The 17,096-nt window shown below is 43.0% G+C and overlaps 1 protein-coding gene across 1 annotated transcript in view; it reads right to left on the reverse strand.

Annotated features, from left to right (window-relative positions):
• The window catches only part of GNAI1 (G protein subunit alpha i1), a 71,488-nt gene extending 60,812 nt beyond the window's left edge, over positions 1-10,676 (reverse strand). Inside the window, exon 1 of the mRNA XM_054017430.1 lies at positions 10,254-10,676. Coding sequence (XP_053873405.1) covers positions 10,254-10,371 — 118 coding nt within the window. The 5' untranslated portion in view covers positions 10,372-10,676. The remainder of the gene's footprint in view (positions 1-10,253) is intronic.
• Positions 10,677-17,096: the final 6,420 nt, after the last annotated feature.

A 17,096-nucleotide genomic window follows, 5' to 3' on the forward strand; every position in this document is an offset into this window, starting at 1 on the left:
TAAGACTCACTAAGCAGGAGGTCTCAGGATCAGCATCAGTGGTCCATGAAACCAGTACTATTTTTCAGAGAGGGCCACCTGGTAACAAGTCTGTGATTGAGCAAACACACCAAGTGTCAAGTGTATTGCATAAAGGTGTATAGAAACAAAACCTCTTTCAGATGAACTTACTGCTGGACTGGAGTCATCATCTCCTATATGACTTCCCTTTCATTCCCCTGACATTTAACGTATACCTGCGATTGGCCTGGGTCAGATGACTCTGGCTTTCTGGGGGTTGGGCTGTGGGACTAAAAATTGCTGTGCAGATGTTTGGGCCTGAACTGGAGCCCAAGCTCTGGGACCCCACGAGATTGGGTCAGCCACAGGTCTTTTATTCCAGGGTAAATGTATGGTCAGAGTCGTAAGAATGGACAGAACAAACTCATATTAACAGCCCCACTGTGGCCTTGTCTGCACTGGTATCCAGATCTCCTGCAGGTGGCCAGAGAACCACCATATCCACTGCTTTTGTTCCCAGATCTCCTGTCTCAACAGAAAAGGAGGATTCTGCATTCCGGCTTAGACACACTCCAATTTGCAGTGTTGAGGATAATATGCCGACTAATGTTGACCACGTCTGCTCTCAGAGGCAGAAATCTCTCAAGCCATCCTCTTACAATCCAGGAAGGTTTCCACCCTAAAATGTTGTCTGTTCCCTCCACCCCTCAAAAAGGAAACGGTTTACTATCTGTGTCACTGGTAAAGGACTTGCTCCATCTCAACTGGAGTCTCTGCAGTCCTAGAATACTAATGTTTTCACCCTTTACAACTGAAGTCTGAAGGCATAACCTTCCTAAAGGTCTATATAGCAGCAATATCTGCTCATGACAATTATGTTGTCTCTCATCCTACAATCTTCAAATTCCTTAATGGCACAGTGAAATTGTTTACCTTTATTAGGGAGCCCATGGTTTCACAGGGCCTAAATACTATCCTATCAAAGCTGATGGGCCTCTCATTATAAGCCTCTGGCACAAACCTCTCTTAACATCAAAATGGCATGCTCATACCAATTACATTTTCTAGGAGTGTGAGTTAGTACTTTGTAGCCCATTCCACTTTACACTGTGGTTCCTAGGAGACCCCATCCAAGCTTCACACCTCAAATGGATTCAGATTTCCACCTCTCTCAATATATTTCCCTCCCCATGTTCTTACCCAGATTCCATTCCCACTCAGGAAGATTATCTCCATTTCCTAGATGTAAAAAGGTTCTCTGTTTTTACTTGGGAAAAAAAATAGTTAGAAAATCAAATAGATTGTTTATAGCATATGGGGACAGATGTCAGGGATAATCCCTTATGAAACAGACTCTCACTGGATTAGATGTATAGAACATTACCAGTATATTTTATCTTTAAAACCAGTAATCCATGGTTTAAACCTCACCAAGACCTCCCACATTATCAGTGGCATCTCTTAGGCAGGTTCCTCTGGTGGAGATAAGCAAAGCAGAAACTTGGAGTTCAGTTCACCGTTTCACCAGATGCTTACTACTCCTTGGATTTAGCATGGCACTACAATGACCAGTTTAGGAGAGCGGTGCTATTGTCCATATTTAGCTAAAAACTCCTAGCCCACCATCATCTTGGTGGAGTCCCGCTTATGGGAGGCCCTCAAAGAAGAAAAGTCACTTATTAATAACAGTTGCTCAAAGAAGGGCTGTGTGTATTCACCATATTGGCCCACCTTTACCTCTACTTCAAAGTTCTACATATCACCACAATTTGGCAGTCAGGGAGAAGGAACTCTAAGGCGATTGCAGTGCACTCCCTTAGACAGAAGAGCAATAACATCACCCTCACAAAAGATCCCTCAAGAACCCTTTAACTGACATGGCTTTTCAAGGGAGTTCGGCGGCCTGGTATCTGGGGAGCCATATCCTACAAGTGGGACTACGCTGAGGCCCTGGAAGAAGAAAGCCGGACTTGCCCTAGGGCACTGCTTTACATCGGAGCAGTGCATCAACACTGGATGTGTTGCATTGGCATAGTACCAGCAGTACAAAAATCCCTAATGTAGCCAAACCTTTAATCTTTAACCTTCTTGAACGAAGAGCCTAGGTATGAGCCTAAAACTCTAACCAATGTTCCAAAGCAAACTATTAAGGAACTCTGATATAGGGCCCTATTTTCAAAACTCAAGTTCTAAGTTATATATGCAAAATGTGTTTGCATGTGTGAATGTATGTTTCACATAAAAAAGTTTGTGATAAATTATACACACATCACAAAAAACACAAATTGGGAAAATAATTACAATCAATTTTTCAACAGGTTAAATATAAAATATGTAATTGCTGTATTTCAAAGCTCTGTCAAGCAAAGATTCAAATTACCCGAGCAGAGGTTCATGTCCTCCAACAGTTTCAAATAATTTGCTCTATCAGTCTCCCCTGCTTCTGCAGAGGAGTGGTTCTCCTTTAAAAACAGAGCCATACCCCTACACCCCCACCCCCTTCACTATGGCTAACCAGTTGGCTTCATTAAGGCTTCAACACATTAAAATTTATGTTTGTAGTGTACAAAAAGCAGCAGGCACCCACACATGTGAAAATTTCGGTTTGTGACTTGCTGGTTTTCTGAGGATATTAAGACTAAATCTAGTTTGACACACCCACAAAAACGCCACTGAACAGCACAGAAAGACAAAATTCAACTATTGTAGAATCCAGGGCAGAGGCAAAACACCACTGCTACTAACAAGGTCTGAGGTGTTAAATCATGTTAGTTGGGAATCCCAGGCAATGACCTTAAGAGCTTTAGCAGCAAATAATGGTTTTGCTATGAGTTTACTGGATTTGTCAGGGATCAGTAAGTGAACCACCATATAGCTGACAAACCCACTTCCAAGACAAATATATAACGACAGGGAATAAAGAGGACACTGGTCCAAGCTTTGGGACTTTATATTCAGTCCATCACTAGTTGCAAGAAAGCAATGGTGAATTCATCAGTGACTATTAGCATCAGACATCTCATTAACCATTAAAGCTACAAATGCCTAATCCTACTGACTTGTTTATATCCAGCTTCTCACTACTGCAGGGCATTTCTAGTACTAGCAGATCCTAAGTTCAGACCTTAAAACTGTGTACATCGTTCAGTTACTATCTTGCTATCAGTCACAGAAATTCATATATAATTTTAATAGCTGCTATCTTAAAAAGTGGTAGAGCTATCTAGACTGTAAACTAAGAAAGAGACTCTTTATTGCATGTTTATGCAGAAATTCACAACAGGACTCTATGTGAACATAAATAATAATATAACTAGAAACTGAAAACCAGAATGAAGCATTCATCTCCAGCAGTTCACAAACTATTTGCTGCTAAAGTCTTGTCATAATTGACATTTGAGGAAATTTAAGATAGTCACTTGCATAATCAGCAATATTCAGAAGACCAGTTTCTCAACTTTCTAATGCTAGATGTTTCTGGGTTACAATTTTCCTAATGTGGATGCAGACTGAGATGTAGAAATCCTGGGGGGAGGGGAAGAGGGGGAACATGGATCATTCAAATGCTTTCAAAATGGCTCGCTTCCTCAACACAAGACCCACTTTTTGACCATAGATCAGAAATGTTTCAATCCATGTGTTAATATCTATTTTACTTCCCGTTCTATAAGACAGCAAAACACTTCTACATAAAACTCCTCCATCCTACAACTCAGACCACTTCTGGTGAAAGTATTGCAACATATAGTGATAGGAAGACTGTTACCACAAACAGGCTCATACAACAAAGGCCTCGTCGACACTAGAAAAGTTAAGCTCAGTTATTTATCATGGGTACAGCTCCACCAGTAGTAACAAAGTGGTTTATGGGTCCCATTTTGCCTAATGCAGGAATCCTAGAAAAGTTATTTCAGTTTCAAAACTGGATTTTCAAACACAAACATCTCAGAACTGTTAAATTTAAGAGATGCATCTCATCTGAAACAAGAGTTTGTAAAGCTCATTATCATTAAAGGACCAATAGTTTATTAACAAGGAAGAAAAATTAATGAACAGTTCAGAAAGCTCCTGCAAGCTCTTATGTAAGTAAGTACTTAACTTTACTCATGTGAGCAGCCCCAATGACTCCAATGGAGTTACCCATGTGAAAAAAGTTAATCATGTGCTAAGTGTATGTAGGACAAGGGCCTAAGAATATTCCATTTTAAGTCTACATTTAGCCATTAGATTTCCAATAGCTACATCACACACAACCCCATGGAGGTTTAAAACAAAAACAAAAAAATAGACAAACTTTTCTTAATCATTGTTTCACCAATGATAAGCACATTTCAACAGCTCCAACATGTAATATCTTCATTACTGTGTACTGCATGCTTCTGTAAAGGCAGCCCGTTCAGAGCTGATTGCAGAGATTTTTTTCACTGTTTTTCTGTTGCCTAGTTCCTGTAAGCTCCTACTAAATATTTAATTAGGTGCTTTTGCTAGGTATATTGATGTCAAGTACAATACATGTGTCTTTAAAAATTATATAAAAACAGGATTATTACACACTACCATTTGACTTCAAAAATCCATCTATTATTCCAGTGAACTACAATATTTGCTAGTCAAATTCCTTGAAAATATCATCTTTATAAAAGGCAGGTAGCTCACATTTTTCCCATTAACACCTTATTTTCTTATTTCAATATCCCTTTTTTAAGGAAAAAGATTGTACTTGTATAACGTCAGCACCGACAGATTAGAAATTCCAGTTATTTGGAAGCTGCAATGTCCTGTCAGTTACCCCTGAATCTAGGGGAGAAAAGCAAGCTGTTTTCCCACCACAGTTAATACTGTGGTATGGTTCTGAGAAGTATCTTCTGTTCATTCTTAAGCCTGATAAGCCAATCAACTGATTAGATGGCAGAACTGTAAGGAACAGTATTAAGTTCTAAGAGGACAAATACTTTAAACCATAACAGCTAAACTAAAATAAGTGCAATAGACATGTAAAGATGTGCTTTTCCTATTAGAAGCAATATCAATATTGGCTATTAATAGACCTGACTTTATACAAGTATGGTAAAAATATCACTGCTATGTTGAGTTAATGGTTCTCAATCATACTGGGTCTATGACCCAGAGAAATGGCCAAAATTGACTCACAACTGACCATACCCATAATCCTTTGTGCTTATAGAGATGTGGAAGCGGGATCACAGGATGTTTTTTATATCATTTTGTGTGTTGGCAGACAGCATGCTGATCGAGATGCTTCTCTCCACCACTTACACAGCACTCAACCTCAGGCAAGCAGTGCCTCCAGAGATTTTGCAGATAAACCCACCACCTCTGGCATCCCACTTTCCATGCCCACAGCTACATAGCAACTGGGTTTGGGGCAAGAGACAACAAGCTTGGGAAGGAGAAGACAAGGAAATAACCTGCTTCTTCCTTTTCCTCCCCAGGAAACTTCACACACCAACCCAACCCCAATCAATGGGTGAGAGGCATAAGATGTCTCTTTGCACCTCAGAGACAAAGAGCTGAGTCCAAATCTTCTTGTGTCAAGAACACAGATTCCTGAGGCACAAGACTGTCTCAGCATGAAAAAAAATTATTTTCTCTGTCCCACTAGTCAAATTGCTTGTCCATGCCCTAATTATTTAATGCTCAACCATGTCACCCTTATTTTGAGTCATTTCACTGACTTCCAATTTGCCTGTGTAATAAATTCAAAATTCTTGTCCTCACTTTCAAGACCTTACATTATTCAACACTTCTCTACTTTTCTGACTTGATCTCATTTACTGTTCCCCACCACCACAAGTGCTTATTCCTGGTCACAGTTCAACACAGGGCCAACTGATATCTTTGGTCATGTTGTAATAAGGTTAGTCCAAACAAAGCTTGACGGTAAATACTGAAAAGTCCAGGGACAAAACTTTCTTGATGACAACATCGGGTCTCCAGGCTATCAATTAAGTTCTCTTCTGATGGAAAGCCATTACACCACTGTGTGCTAAACATTAAGACTGTATACAGTTTTGCCCCAGCTGTGTTGGTCCCAAGTGATTAGAGAGACAAGGTGGGTGAGGTAACATAACATTAAACCCAGACCTGAAGAAGAGCTCTGTGTAAGCTTGAAGTCTGTCTCTCACCAACAGAAGTTGGTTCAATAAAATATATTATCTCACACACCTTGTCATTCCAACAGTAAAATAAAGTAACTTAAATTAAGGTTAAAAGAAAGTTAAAAGTGTACTAAAGTTAACATCCAACCCTGCTAAACAACAACTTCATACGCTTCTGTCAGAGTTTAAAAATAATCTTATAAAGTTCTGAATATTAGAAAGTTTGGAAGAACACTTAGGTTATGTCTACACTAGAGACCCAAGTTGCACTGCTGTAAAATATCCCATGTAGCCGCTCTATGCTGATTCACTAGGCTTTTTTTATTGAAAAAAGTTTTTTGATCAAAGCGAATGTCTGTTTTTTCAACCAAAAAGTAGACAACAACAAAAACTGTTAGAAGTTTTCAATTGTCAGAAACTGAATCTTTTTTTACCTCTTCTATGAAAAACAAAAAAATTCATAGTAATTTTTAATTTTGAAGTTTCTTCAAGAAAACAATGAGCATTTGCCAGCTTTATTTACTACAATTCAGTAATAAATTTTACAAAATATACACCAAAGAGATTGTATACCCTAAAGATCCGATTGTTGGAAGATCACCCCTAAGAATGTGGGATATTTTGACTCAAAAAGATTAAAAAAAAAAAAAAAAAAAAAAAAATCAAGAATAAATTACCACAACCTAGTGTCTCTAAGGCAGTGGTCTCCAAAGTGTGGGGCATGCCCCTTTAGGGCACAGCAAGGCCCTGAGCACCACCCAACCACACTCCGCTCCCAGACCGGCCCCCAACCACAGCACAGCCCTACTCCAAGTCCCAGCCTCAACTCCAGCCCTGGCCTAGCAGCAGCTTCGCTCCCAACTCCCCGGGGCGTGGACAGATTCCACTACAGGTAAGGGGTGGGGCACAACATAAAAAGTTTGGGGACCACTTTCTAAGGCCTACCTTAGTTGCACTGGCTTGACTAAAAGTGTGATGTTAAACTGATTTAGCTAAACCAGTGCAACTTTGTGTTTAGACAACATTTAAACTCAATTGTTATTTAACATTGGGAAGATAAATCAGGATCAAACCCAATGAGAGACAATCCACACAAAAAGTTACCCTAAATCAGTTTAACATCAAACCTTTAGTTTCACCGATACAATTTCTGCTCTTATACAAGCCCTTAATAAAACATACAATGAAAAAAAGCTAGAAATACTGATATTTTCAATATGTATAACACCTAGCATTTGAATATATGTGTTAGCACAAGAACCAACAAGAAACACTTAAGTCAGGGTACTGAAATAAAAATAGTTTTTGTAGATTCTAGAGCATTGGTTCCCAAACTGGGGAGCGTGAAGAAATTCCAAGAGGGGCATGAGGCTGCCTGGCCCTTGAGCTCCCGGCCGGGGAGGCTAGCCCCCAGCCCTTCCCCTGTAGCTATGCCACTGCGCGGGCAGCACGGCTTGCGCCCGCCCACCTCCCAGACTTTCCAATAAACCTGTCCTGCTGCTATGAGCAGCCTGGTAAGGGGGTGGGGGAGAATGGCAGGAGGTCCCAAAGGGCAGTCAGGGGACAGGGAGTGGTTGGATGGGGTGGAGGTTCTGGGGGGATGGTCAGGAGACAGGGAGCGGGGGTGGGGGGCGGAGGGTTGGACAGGCGTGGGAGTCCCAGGGAGCCTATCAGGGACGGGGGTGAATAGAGGTTGGGGCAGTCAGGAGACAGGGAGCGGGCTGGATGGAGGGGGGTCCTAGGAGGGGGCGGTTAGGGGACAAGGAGCGGGGGGGGTTGGATGATGGTAAAGGAGAAGTGGGGGGCATGAGGGTTTCTCAAAAATTAAAAAGGGGGCACGATGCCAAAAAGTTTGGGAACCACTGCTCTAGAGTAATTTTGTCCCTAGCCTCTGTTTGCCAGAAGCTGGGTATGGGGGACAGGAGATGGATCACTTGATGATTATCTGATCTGTTAATTCCTTCTGGGGCACCTATCATTGGCCACTGTCAGAAGACAGGATACTGGGCGAGATGGACCTTTGGTCTAACCCAGTATGGCCGTGCTTATCTAGCAAGAAAAAACACCAGGAGAAATAAACCAACTTTGGTGCAGGACAGATGGCGAGCCACACAAATAGGTCAAGAGGTATTCCCTGAATTATGGGCCTGTTCATGCAGTCCTTAATTATGTAAAAACTTAGTCCAATTATTTTCAATGGGTTCTTCCTGCGTAAGAACTTTAGGATCCAGACTCAATAAAAATTAACCCTCTGGTTTTCACAGCCCATTTTAACTGAAGCAAGCTTTCAACTCCTGGGTTATGCTATTCTCAAAATGTATTGGTATGAGCGGATTAGCTATATACACTGGGACTGCATGAAAACTGTACAGAAGAATATGTATTTTCCTATATTACAAACCCTGAATTTGTGAAACTTTTAATTAAGAAGAAACAGTTGCTGAGAGGACATTATTATTTGTGAAATACAAAAGTGAAAATACAATTATTTAAAAATCATGCTTTTTAAAGGGTATGTTCAAAGTGCTTCTATGGATGTCATGCAAATGTTTGTGCATACTATAACTGCACAAGTTAAAAACGCCACAGAAAATAATGAAATGTTTAAAAAAAAATTTCAGTTGGAGCTTGTAGGCACTACCATAATAATAAAACGATCAGTTTCTATCACCTTCAAGAACAGAAACACTAGTATGTCTACACTTTTAACACTGACCCCCACATACTTTTAACCTTTCATGCAACAATCAATGGCTGAGGAAGCACTGCACTAACCAAACAGGCCTGACACTGAAAAAAAATCAGTTGTTTCCTTCATAAGAAAAATGTCAAGTGCATGAATGCAGTATAGGACTACATTTGTTTTTCTCCATACAAGGTTTGTTTCACCTCTACATCTATGCAGGAGAGAACTTAAGTTTCCTGTGCAATAGATATCCAATGTGCCATTTTAGAAGTTAGAATAGAAAAGAAGAAGAATTGTTTCCTGTGCAAAAAATATATCAGAGTAGTATTCTGGCAGTCAACATTTCCTGAGAAAAATCAGAAAACTTTTCTTTTTGAAATTACCATTAACTACTAACGCAGCTCCTAAAAGGCAGAAAAACCATGCAGTTCATTGAGTTTGTATATGTGAGTTAATACATTCCTGTTCAGTTTGTACTTTTAAAATATATAATATAAGATACCTCACACAATAATAGTGTAGTGCAAATCTCACTTCCCTCATTCGTGGGTTGATACTTTTAAAAGTATCTTCTGCTTATAACGAAGGATTATGCCACATCTACTTTAGTGAAGGGTTTAAAATGCTCACTTCCGATTTTCTGAAACCTCTTAAAAACTTTCTGGTTTACACATCCCCTCATTCCCCAGACACTTGTAAGTCTGTTAAAAATATGTCAAAAAACCCCACCCCAAATAATCATGGAAAGGACCAACAAACTACTGCATTCATACACTTGTGGCAGGAGACAAATATATAGTGATTCATTGAATTACACATCGCAAAAAAACCCAGTCACAAAAGGTCATTTAAAAGTAGATATTTAAAGTGTAGGCAAAATAAGTGTTCCTCGTGGAAGCAGAGCATTTGGAGAGTAAAAGCTGTACCTTTTTGTGTGTCCCTTTAATGCCTGCTGTTTCAAAAGGCGGGTGTGAAATGAATGGGCATGTCTACAGGGCGTAAATGTTAAAGTAAAAATCGTCCAACCCAAGGGTGCTGTCTACAACACTGATCATTAGTTTCCAAACACTCTTCTTCTAAGCCAGCAGAGGCCAAGCGCGCCGCTCTACGGGGGAGGCGGGGGGGGGCCGCTGCCTTCCCTATCCCCACTCCCCGAGCACTTGTAAGAGGCATGGAGGCCACAAGAGCATCCACGGTCCCGTCCGCGAGTGATCATCATACAGGGCAACATCTCCGGTGCCACACGCCACGTCTCGCCCTCGGCAGCGGGCGCGCAGGAGTGTTACCCGGAACCGTGCCAGGCCCTGGGGAGGGAGTTACCGGCTGCCACCAGCGCACAGGCGAAGCAGGATCCCTGCCCCGAGGAGCCCAGGCCCGGCAGGCACAGAGCAGCGGACGGGGGGGCACCGGGCCCACGGGCCGGGAAAGGCAGCAGCCCCGTCCCTTACCTAGGAGGAGCAGCTTGACCTCCCTGGCCGCCTTCTCGCCATCCTCCCGCAGGTTCCTGTCGATCATCTTACTCCGCTCCACCGCCGCCTTGTCCTCCGCGCTCAGCGTGCAGCCCATCTTGGGGGCGGTAGGTGGTGAAGGATCCCCCCGCCTAGGCGCCCGGGTGACAGAGCTCACCCCACACACGCGCACCGGGGGGGCACGCTACACAGACAAGGCTCAGAGCCGTTTCTGTCCGGGCGTGAGTGGAGCCAACGGTCCCCGAGAGCAGGGACCCGCTGCCGCCCTCCTCTTCCTGAGCTCCCTCAGCCCAGTGATGCTGCCCAGCCCCAGCTCCCAAGGCGCCGCCTGTCTCTCGCTCTCCTCAGCAGCGCGCGCACTCCAAACAACACCTCGCGCGGGGGAGCGCGCGCCGCTCGCTCGCGTAGTCTTTCTCGCTCTAGGTCGGGGGGGGGGGTCAGTGCGCGTGCGCAGGACAGCTCGGGTTAAAAAAAGCCTGGGGGGAAACTGGGGGGATGGAAAAGAAGGGGGTAGGAAACCCGGATGAAAAATGGGGAAGGGGCAAACCACCTCTCCCAATCCACTCTGCGTCGGCGTGACGTCACCGGGCCGACAGTTTTTAACGAAAATTCTGTTAACGGAGAGAACGGAAGAGCACCGTTGAAGGGATTTGAATTTCAACGGTTACAGTACCAGACTCTACCAGTCTTACTGAAGGGAGGAGTCACCCATGCAAGACTGTACCAACAGGAGCGGGGGAGTCCCCCAGTTGACTGGAGAAAGTAAGCCCCGCCCACCCGTTCACTGTGGCTGTGCCGGCCAGGGGAGCGCATCACTCAACCCCGACCGCGCTCCCTGCAGTGGGGGGGGGAAAGAGCCCTCCAGTAACCCCCGGGGTCAAAACTCATGAAACTCTTTTAAAAGGGAGCGAGGAGCCGCTAGGAACCGCCCTGTCGCTCGCTTGCTAACAGAAGGAGAGGAAGGAGGGGCCTGTAGCTCCCCCTTCTCCTGTGAGAAGAGCGTGGGCTCCTGACGGGAGGGGATGGGGTGCTTTGGCTTCAGCAGCTCCAATTGGTTATTCTGCCCTTGAAAGGGGGGGGACAAGTGGGTTGGGCAGCCAATCAGAGGGCTCAAATTCGCTAGGGGGGTGGAACTTCTGCCATGATGAGAGAAGTCAACGTCTCTCCATGGCAGGAGTTGACCAGAGGCGTGGCTGGTCCCAGCACTGACCTATTCTCCATGCGGCTGCCACGCCACCCATCTGGGTTTCACCCAGCCAAGTATCAGAGGGGTAGCCATGTTAGTCTGGATCTGTAACTCTTTGTTGCTTTTTACCCAGGCAGTTCATTTTGGGGGTTCTGGGTCCAACTGCCATTTAGGGTTGCCTGGTGCCCAAAAAGGGGACCTGTCTGTGTCTGGTCACATGCACTGAATGGACACCAAAAGTTGGGTTACCACACGGCTGGGGGAGATGCCGGATCATTAACCCATTCCAGACCCTGCTCAGCCAGGGCTGCCTCCTACCTGTAGGCAGGCTCCTTGTCAAGCAGAAACAGCTCCAGCCCCAGCCCTGGAGCAGAGGGACCGCTGGGGGGCAGAGGGGTGAAGGGATATCTAGATGATTCAGAAAGTGGAGGGGAAGAGGTATGAGCAATAGGGATGGTCCTTGGGGGAAAGAGGCAGAGCAGGGTTGGGGCCTTGGGATCCGGTTACTAACCATTAGAAAGGTGGCAACCCTAAGCAGTAACTGTGGTTCACAGTCCCTGGACTGCACTCCCCCTGTTTCCTTGCCATCACAGTGCCCTCACCCAGCTGCAGCCATACTGGGCCCACTCTGCCTTTTAGGCCCTTGGGTGCAGGGGAGGGTAGATGGGGTGCAAGGGCATAGGCCCAGTCAGCTGAGCTTGTCCAAAAGAACCTGGGCTCCTGCACGTGGGGTGCACACGCACTAGAAGCAGAATCGATATGGACAACACAGCTCCAAGAACCACTGTTACTGAAGAAGATGTCACATTCTCTCTTGGGAATAGTGAGCAGTATTGTATAGTTAAAGATGAGAAACTTGTAGTTCCTTCTGATTTTCACACACTAAAAAAATCCCCTCTGTGAAAATGTCCACAACTGACTTCAACTGAAGTGTGCTTGTTAGGTTTTTTAAGTTTGAGTTTATTTGGTATCAAATTATGGTTGAAAAAATTTCATTTGTAAATGAAGAAATTATTCCCCATTAAAATATCTTAAACTCTCAAACTGTCTGAACATAACATTTCAAACTTGGTATGATTTAAGTCCTCACTCAGCAAAGAAAATGAAGCCAAATTTGAAGAAAAATGGTTTGGTTAACCAGCAGCGGGAAACAGCTGCCTGGGCCAGAAGTCTTAAATCTCAAATGTATAATTAGCAGAATAAAGGGAAGATGCATCTCTCCTCATTCTCCCTCCTTCACCACAAGAATCTGCTTCCTGCCCTGCTCTTCCCACCCCAATTAGTTCCCAACTCTTCCAGCCACATGTGCTTTCCATGCTCAATTTTGGTTCATTTCTGGCACCTTCCCCCAACCACCCTCTTCCCCAAGCTATTTTCCATTAAAAAAATGAACAACTTTTTACTAGCTCTGCTATTTATTAGTGTTATTACATATCAAAATAAACTATGGTCTACTGTGGCTTTTGCACTGCCATGTGAGAGACCTAGTGTCAGTCTCATTTCTCAAACCAGAGACTTTTGGGAGCAGCTGCATAATTTACTCATTTCCAAGAATGAAGGGGGTGACTAATGCTACCACAGTGATCCTTAAAGTAGATTAAAATGGATGGAGGAATGGTGGCCATGAAATAAAATCAGGGGGATTTGGGTCACTAGGTTAGCTATTTGAGGGGTTGCAAAAGTGATGTGTATGAACTTGCAGATGAGCTTTTGTAAAATAACCCAGTTCCTTTGTACATATCTACTAATTTAAGAAGAGTTATTCTGATTCAATCACTTTTAACTTACTCCTTTTGAGCTAAGAATCACAGCATGTTTGTATTGTTCATCACAGTGGCTCAAATTTTGACAATAGGACAGATCATTCCCCCCTGAGACAGGGATTTGTTATAAAATTTGGGGTGGAAGTATACAGAAATGAAGAATTTCATCTCCACAGTATCATTTCCCACATATGCAAAAGCCTGGGTTTTGCAAGTGAGATGAAGCAAAGGATTAGAGGAAGCAGATAGCAGACAGCTGCTCTCTTTGGTATCATACCCTCCCTAAAAATCGGAGCTATTTTACCACTTTCTCCTCTCCCTGAGGGAGGGACTGGGGCAGCAGGCAATAGGGTAGTTCATGGGAATAAGGTGGAATCATGGAAGCAAGTGGGCATGAGGTACATAGGATGTAGTAAAGGAATTCTGTGGCTTTCAGAGGTTGAACCCCCTTCCATGAGGCCCAGGGAGGATGGAGCTGAATGAACTCCGATATGGCCCCTCCTATCCAGCTACTGAATAAAGCTGAAACTACTATAGCTGGGTTAGATAATTGAGTCTCAGGACACAACCAGGCAGACCTGAGGGACTAGGTACAGACCTGATCAAGTGCACCTCAGGACTCTGGAGCCACGCTACCCACTTACACCAAACAGAAAGTGGGGTTTAGTGGATGGAGAAGTGATGTGGTAAAGGGACATTTGCCTATTGGATGCTGATACCAGCAGGCGGGGAACAGAATTAATGGACTACTGCCATGGGAAAGTGTTTTATTATTGATATATTGTTGTTGGGTTTTCCCTAATTGATGCTGTTTCCTTTTCCCCAAATAAGGTTTTAAATATTTAATACACAGATTCACTGCCTGCGAGTGGAGGATTATTGCCTATTAAGTACACCAGAGGAAAGTATGTAGTGATCCCAGAAATTCTGATTGAGGGCTTGAGGTGGTGTTTTTTGGTTAGTTTTAAGAGACATCCCTAGCTATTTGAATCCAGACGTTGCTGCAGATGACATCTAGGAGAAGGGTCATATTATGATCTACGTATTTTATATCTATATAGGGCTAAATTGTGCAACCCATACTCTTGTTGGTGACCACTCAGCCAAATAGTCTCACTGAATTTCATGTGAAAACCCATGGAAGTGTTTCCAACATGAGTAATGGTTGCATTGTCTAGCCCTTATGTAAGCAAGGGAATAGTCCCGCTATTGTGGGGAACTTTCCTGGCTTATACACTACCCCAGTGAAGTGGGTTAGTATAAGGATCTGAGTCCTCGCTCCCACTTCCTTTACCTAGAGGCCTGCCTGACCTCAAGGGCTTCCCTTCCACTCTCCTGTGTGGCAGAGTCCTCATAACACAAACAAGGCTGGGCCCAGGATTCCTGGGGGGGCTCGACCCCCCCAACCTTTTTGTTGTCACTTAGGGCAGGGGCTAGGATGTCAATCTAACTTTCTCTGGTCCAATTAATATTTAGTTATTCAATTATTTAATTAAATTGGAAAAAACTTCAACAGGAGAGACTGAGGGAAACCAATATTAGCATATTCCATAGGGTAGTCAGTAGTAGCAGCATGTGAAGTTAGATAGCCTCTGATTGTGCCCCAGGCACAATTTAGACAGCCAAATGCCTATCTTTTCCTGGTTCATGAATCACACACAGAGATAGATGCCTCCCTGCAACCCAGACTTAGGCACCAAACTCCATGAGATGGGTGGGGCTTATCATACCCCTCTCACCAGCATCGCCTATTGACTAGCTTAAGCAGCTCCCTGCCTAGTGTGCTGGTTTAGTGGGTTGCATTCTAAGGAGCCTATCTCTTCCCATTCATTGTATAGGGAGTGTGGGTGCCTACTCAGGCTTTGTGGATTGCAGCGCTCTTTCTGTGATTTTATAGGTGCCTAAAAGTTAGGTATTGTGACACTTTGTCCAACACCTAGTTCCCATTTGTGTATCTGGACCCATGAAGCCACTAATACCCTTCAGCACACCACCTAGTAATATATTTGTAGTTGGAGTCCCACCAAGAGATGGTAAATTGTAGGTCTTGAAGGTCTTCGTAAATAATTTACTCTCCTATTTAATATTATACAATAAGTCATTCCATGCCTTAGAAAATTACACTCATGTTGGAAATTAAAATTCATGCCAACATTTGTAAAATAACCAGTGCAGGAATGTAGCTAGTAAAAACCTAAAATAGTCAGGAGTTGCCTCAGATGATAATAAACCAGTTTAGAGTACGTCCCAGTTCATTAATTTCATTGGTGAAGAACAGCATCCAGATGTTAAATGTAACACCTCTGTAGGGATGGCTTTTCCACTACTGACTTCATCAAATCTAGATCATCAACTTGCCTGTCTACATTTAATGCAAACCAGAATTTTGTTGCAGCCAAAAGCACTAAACAACATGTGGTTTGTAAATTTTATAGTATCATAGTCTACCTAACATTATCCAGCTGAGCAGGCAACTGGACAGTATAATAATTTGAATATACTGATAAGATTGCAATGAATGCAAGTAATTACTATAAGTGCTGTGGGGGATTTCAGTGAAAGTAAAATGTAATGTGTTGCACAAGAGAAACAGTGTTGGATAGAAGAGGAGCTGTGAGAATGCCTTATAATGTAGGGCTTGATTCTGCCCTCAGATATATAGTGCAGCTTCTGTTTACTTCAGTGGAATTAGTTCTAATTACACTAGTGGAGAGGAGAATCAGTTTTGTGTGAGCATGCTATGCAATCCAGTAATCCTTACAGATAATTTCTGGCAAAATATTTGCAGTTAAAGTGTTTTTAAATGCCTGAAATAACAGTGATAGAGGGGCATTTGGTGCTTAGTTTATTTTAAATTAACCTTTCAGGAAAAAAAGTCAGGTTTCCCACAAGTCACACTGGTCAGCTCTCAGTTATCGTGACTCCAGAGAGCAATGGTTTGAGATGTCATAGATATGAAGACTCTACTAGAGAAAGTTATGGCATCAGGCCATAGCTGCTCTAGTAAATGGATTTCTTGTAGTATCATGCATATGTTTTCAAAAGGCTTTTTATTAAGATATAATATGAAAAATCATACCAAAGAAGGCCCCATTCCCTACCATTCCCATACAACCTGAACTGATAATGAAATAATCATGATTTGGTGTCCTGAATGCCCCAAGTAAGCAAGAGGGATAGGATATTTCTTAGCCCCTACAAAATAACAAATAATTAAATTAATAAGTAGTGCTTCTCAAAAACTTGTAAGTATCTAAAAATACTAACCTGGGCTTCTGCAGGGATATAATGGCAGTCTTGATGTCACGTAATTATGTGTTCAGGATCATCACAGCAGAACAGGAATGATTGCCGGAACTAGGAGAATTAGGCATTTTTAAAAAAAGTTTAAAGTTAGTTAAGTGTTAAGTCAAATCATGATTATTTAACTTTTAGTCATATTTGAAGTTCTCCTTTAGGCACGGACAAATGGAGTTTCCTTCACAGTAAACATCACATCCATCACTAGATTTAAATACCTAGTAGACACACACATCTGATGTGAATTTGGCAACTCATGAACAATTTTTCTTGTCAGCAAAAATATTGCCAAAGTTGAGTAAAACATTCTTTTCGCTGTCTGAAAGCCCTTGAAATTTTCAGTGCAACTTTTTTGTGGTGCACTTTCGGATATTGAATTACAATGACATTTTTTCAGGTTTCCTGATTGGCAGAGTCTACTTGATATGTTCAAGATTGTCCACAGAAACCATTTTGCCTTGCTTCTCCAGGCATATGTAGAGTGAATGGGATATTCTTCCCAAAAGACACTAGAAGGCAGAGCAATCCTAAAATCCAAAAAGACACAACGGGTGAGCCGCTGACACCCTGCTC

The sequence above is a fragment of the Malaclemys terrapin genome, chromosome 1 (assembly GCF_027887155.1).
Source record: "Malaclemys terrapin pileata isolate rMalTer1 chromosome 1, rMalTer1.hap1, whole genome shotgun sequence".
Lineage (NCBI taxonomy): Eukaryota > Metazoa > Chordata > Testudines > Emydidae > Malaclemys > Malaclemys terrapin.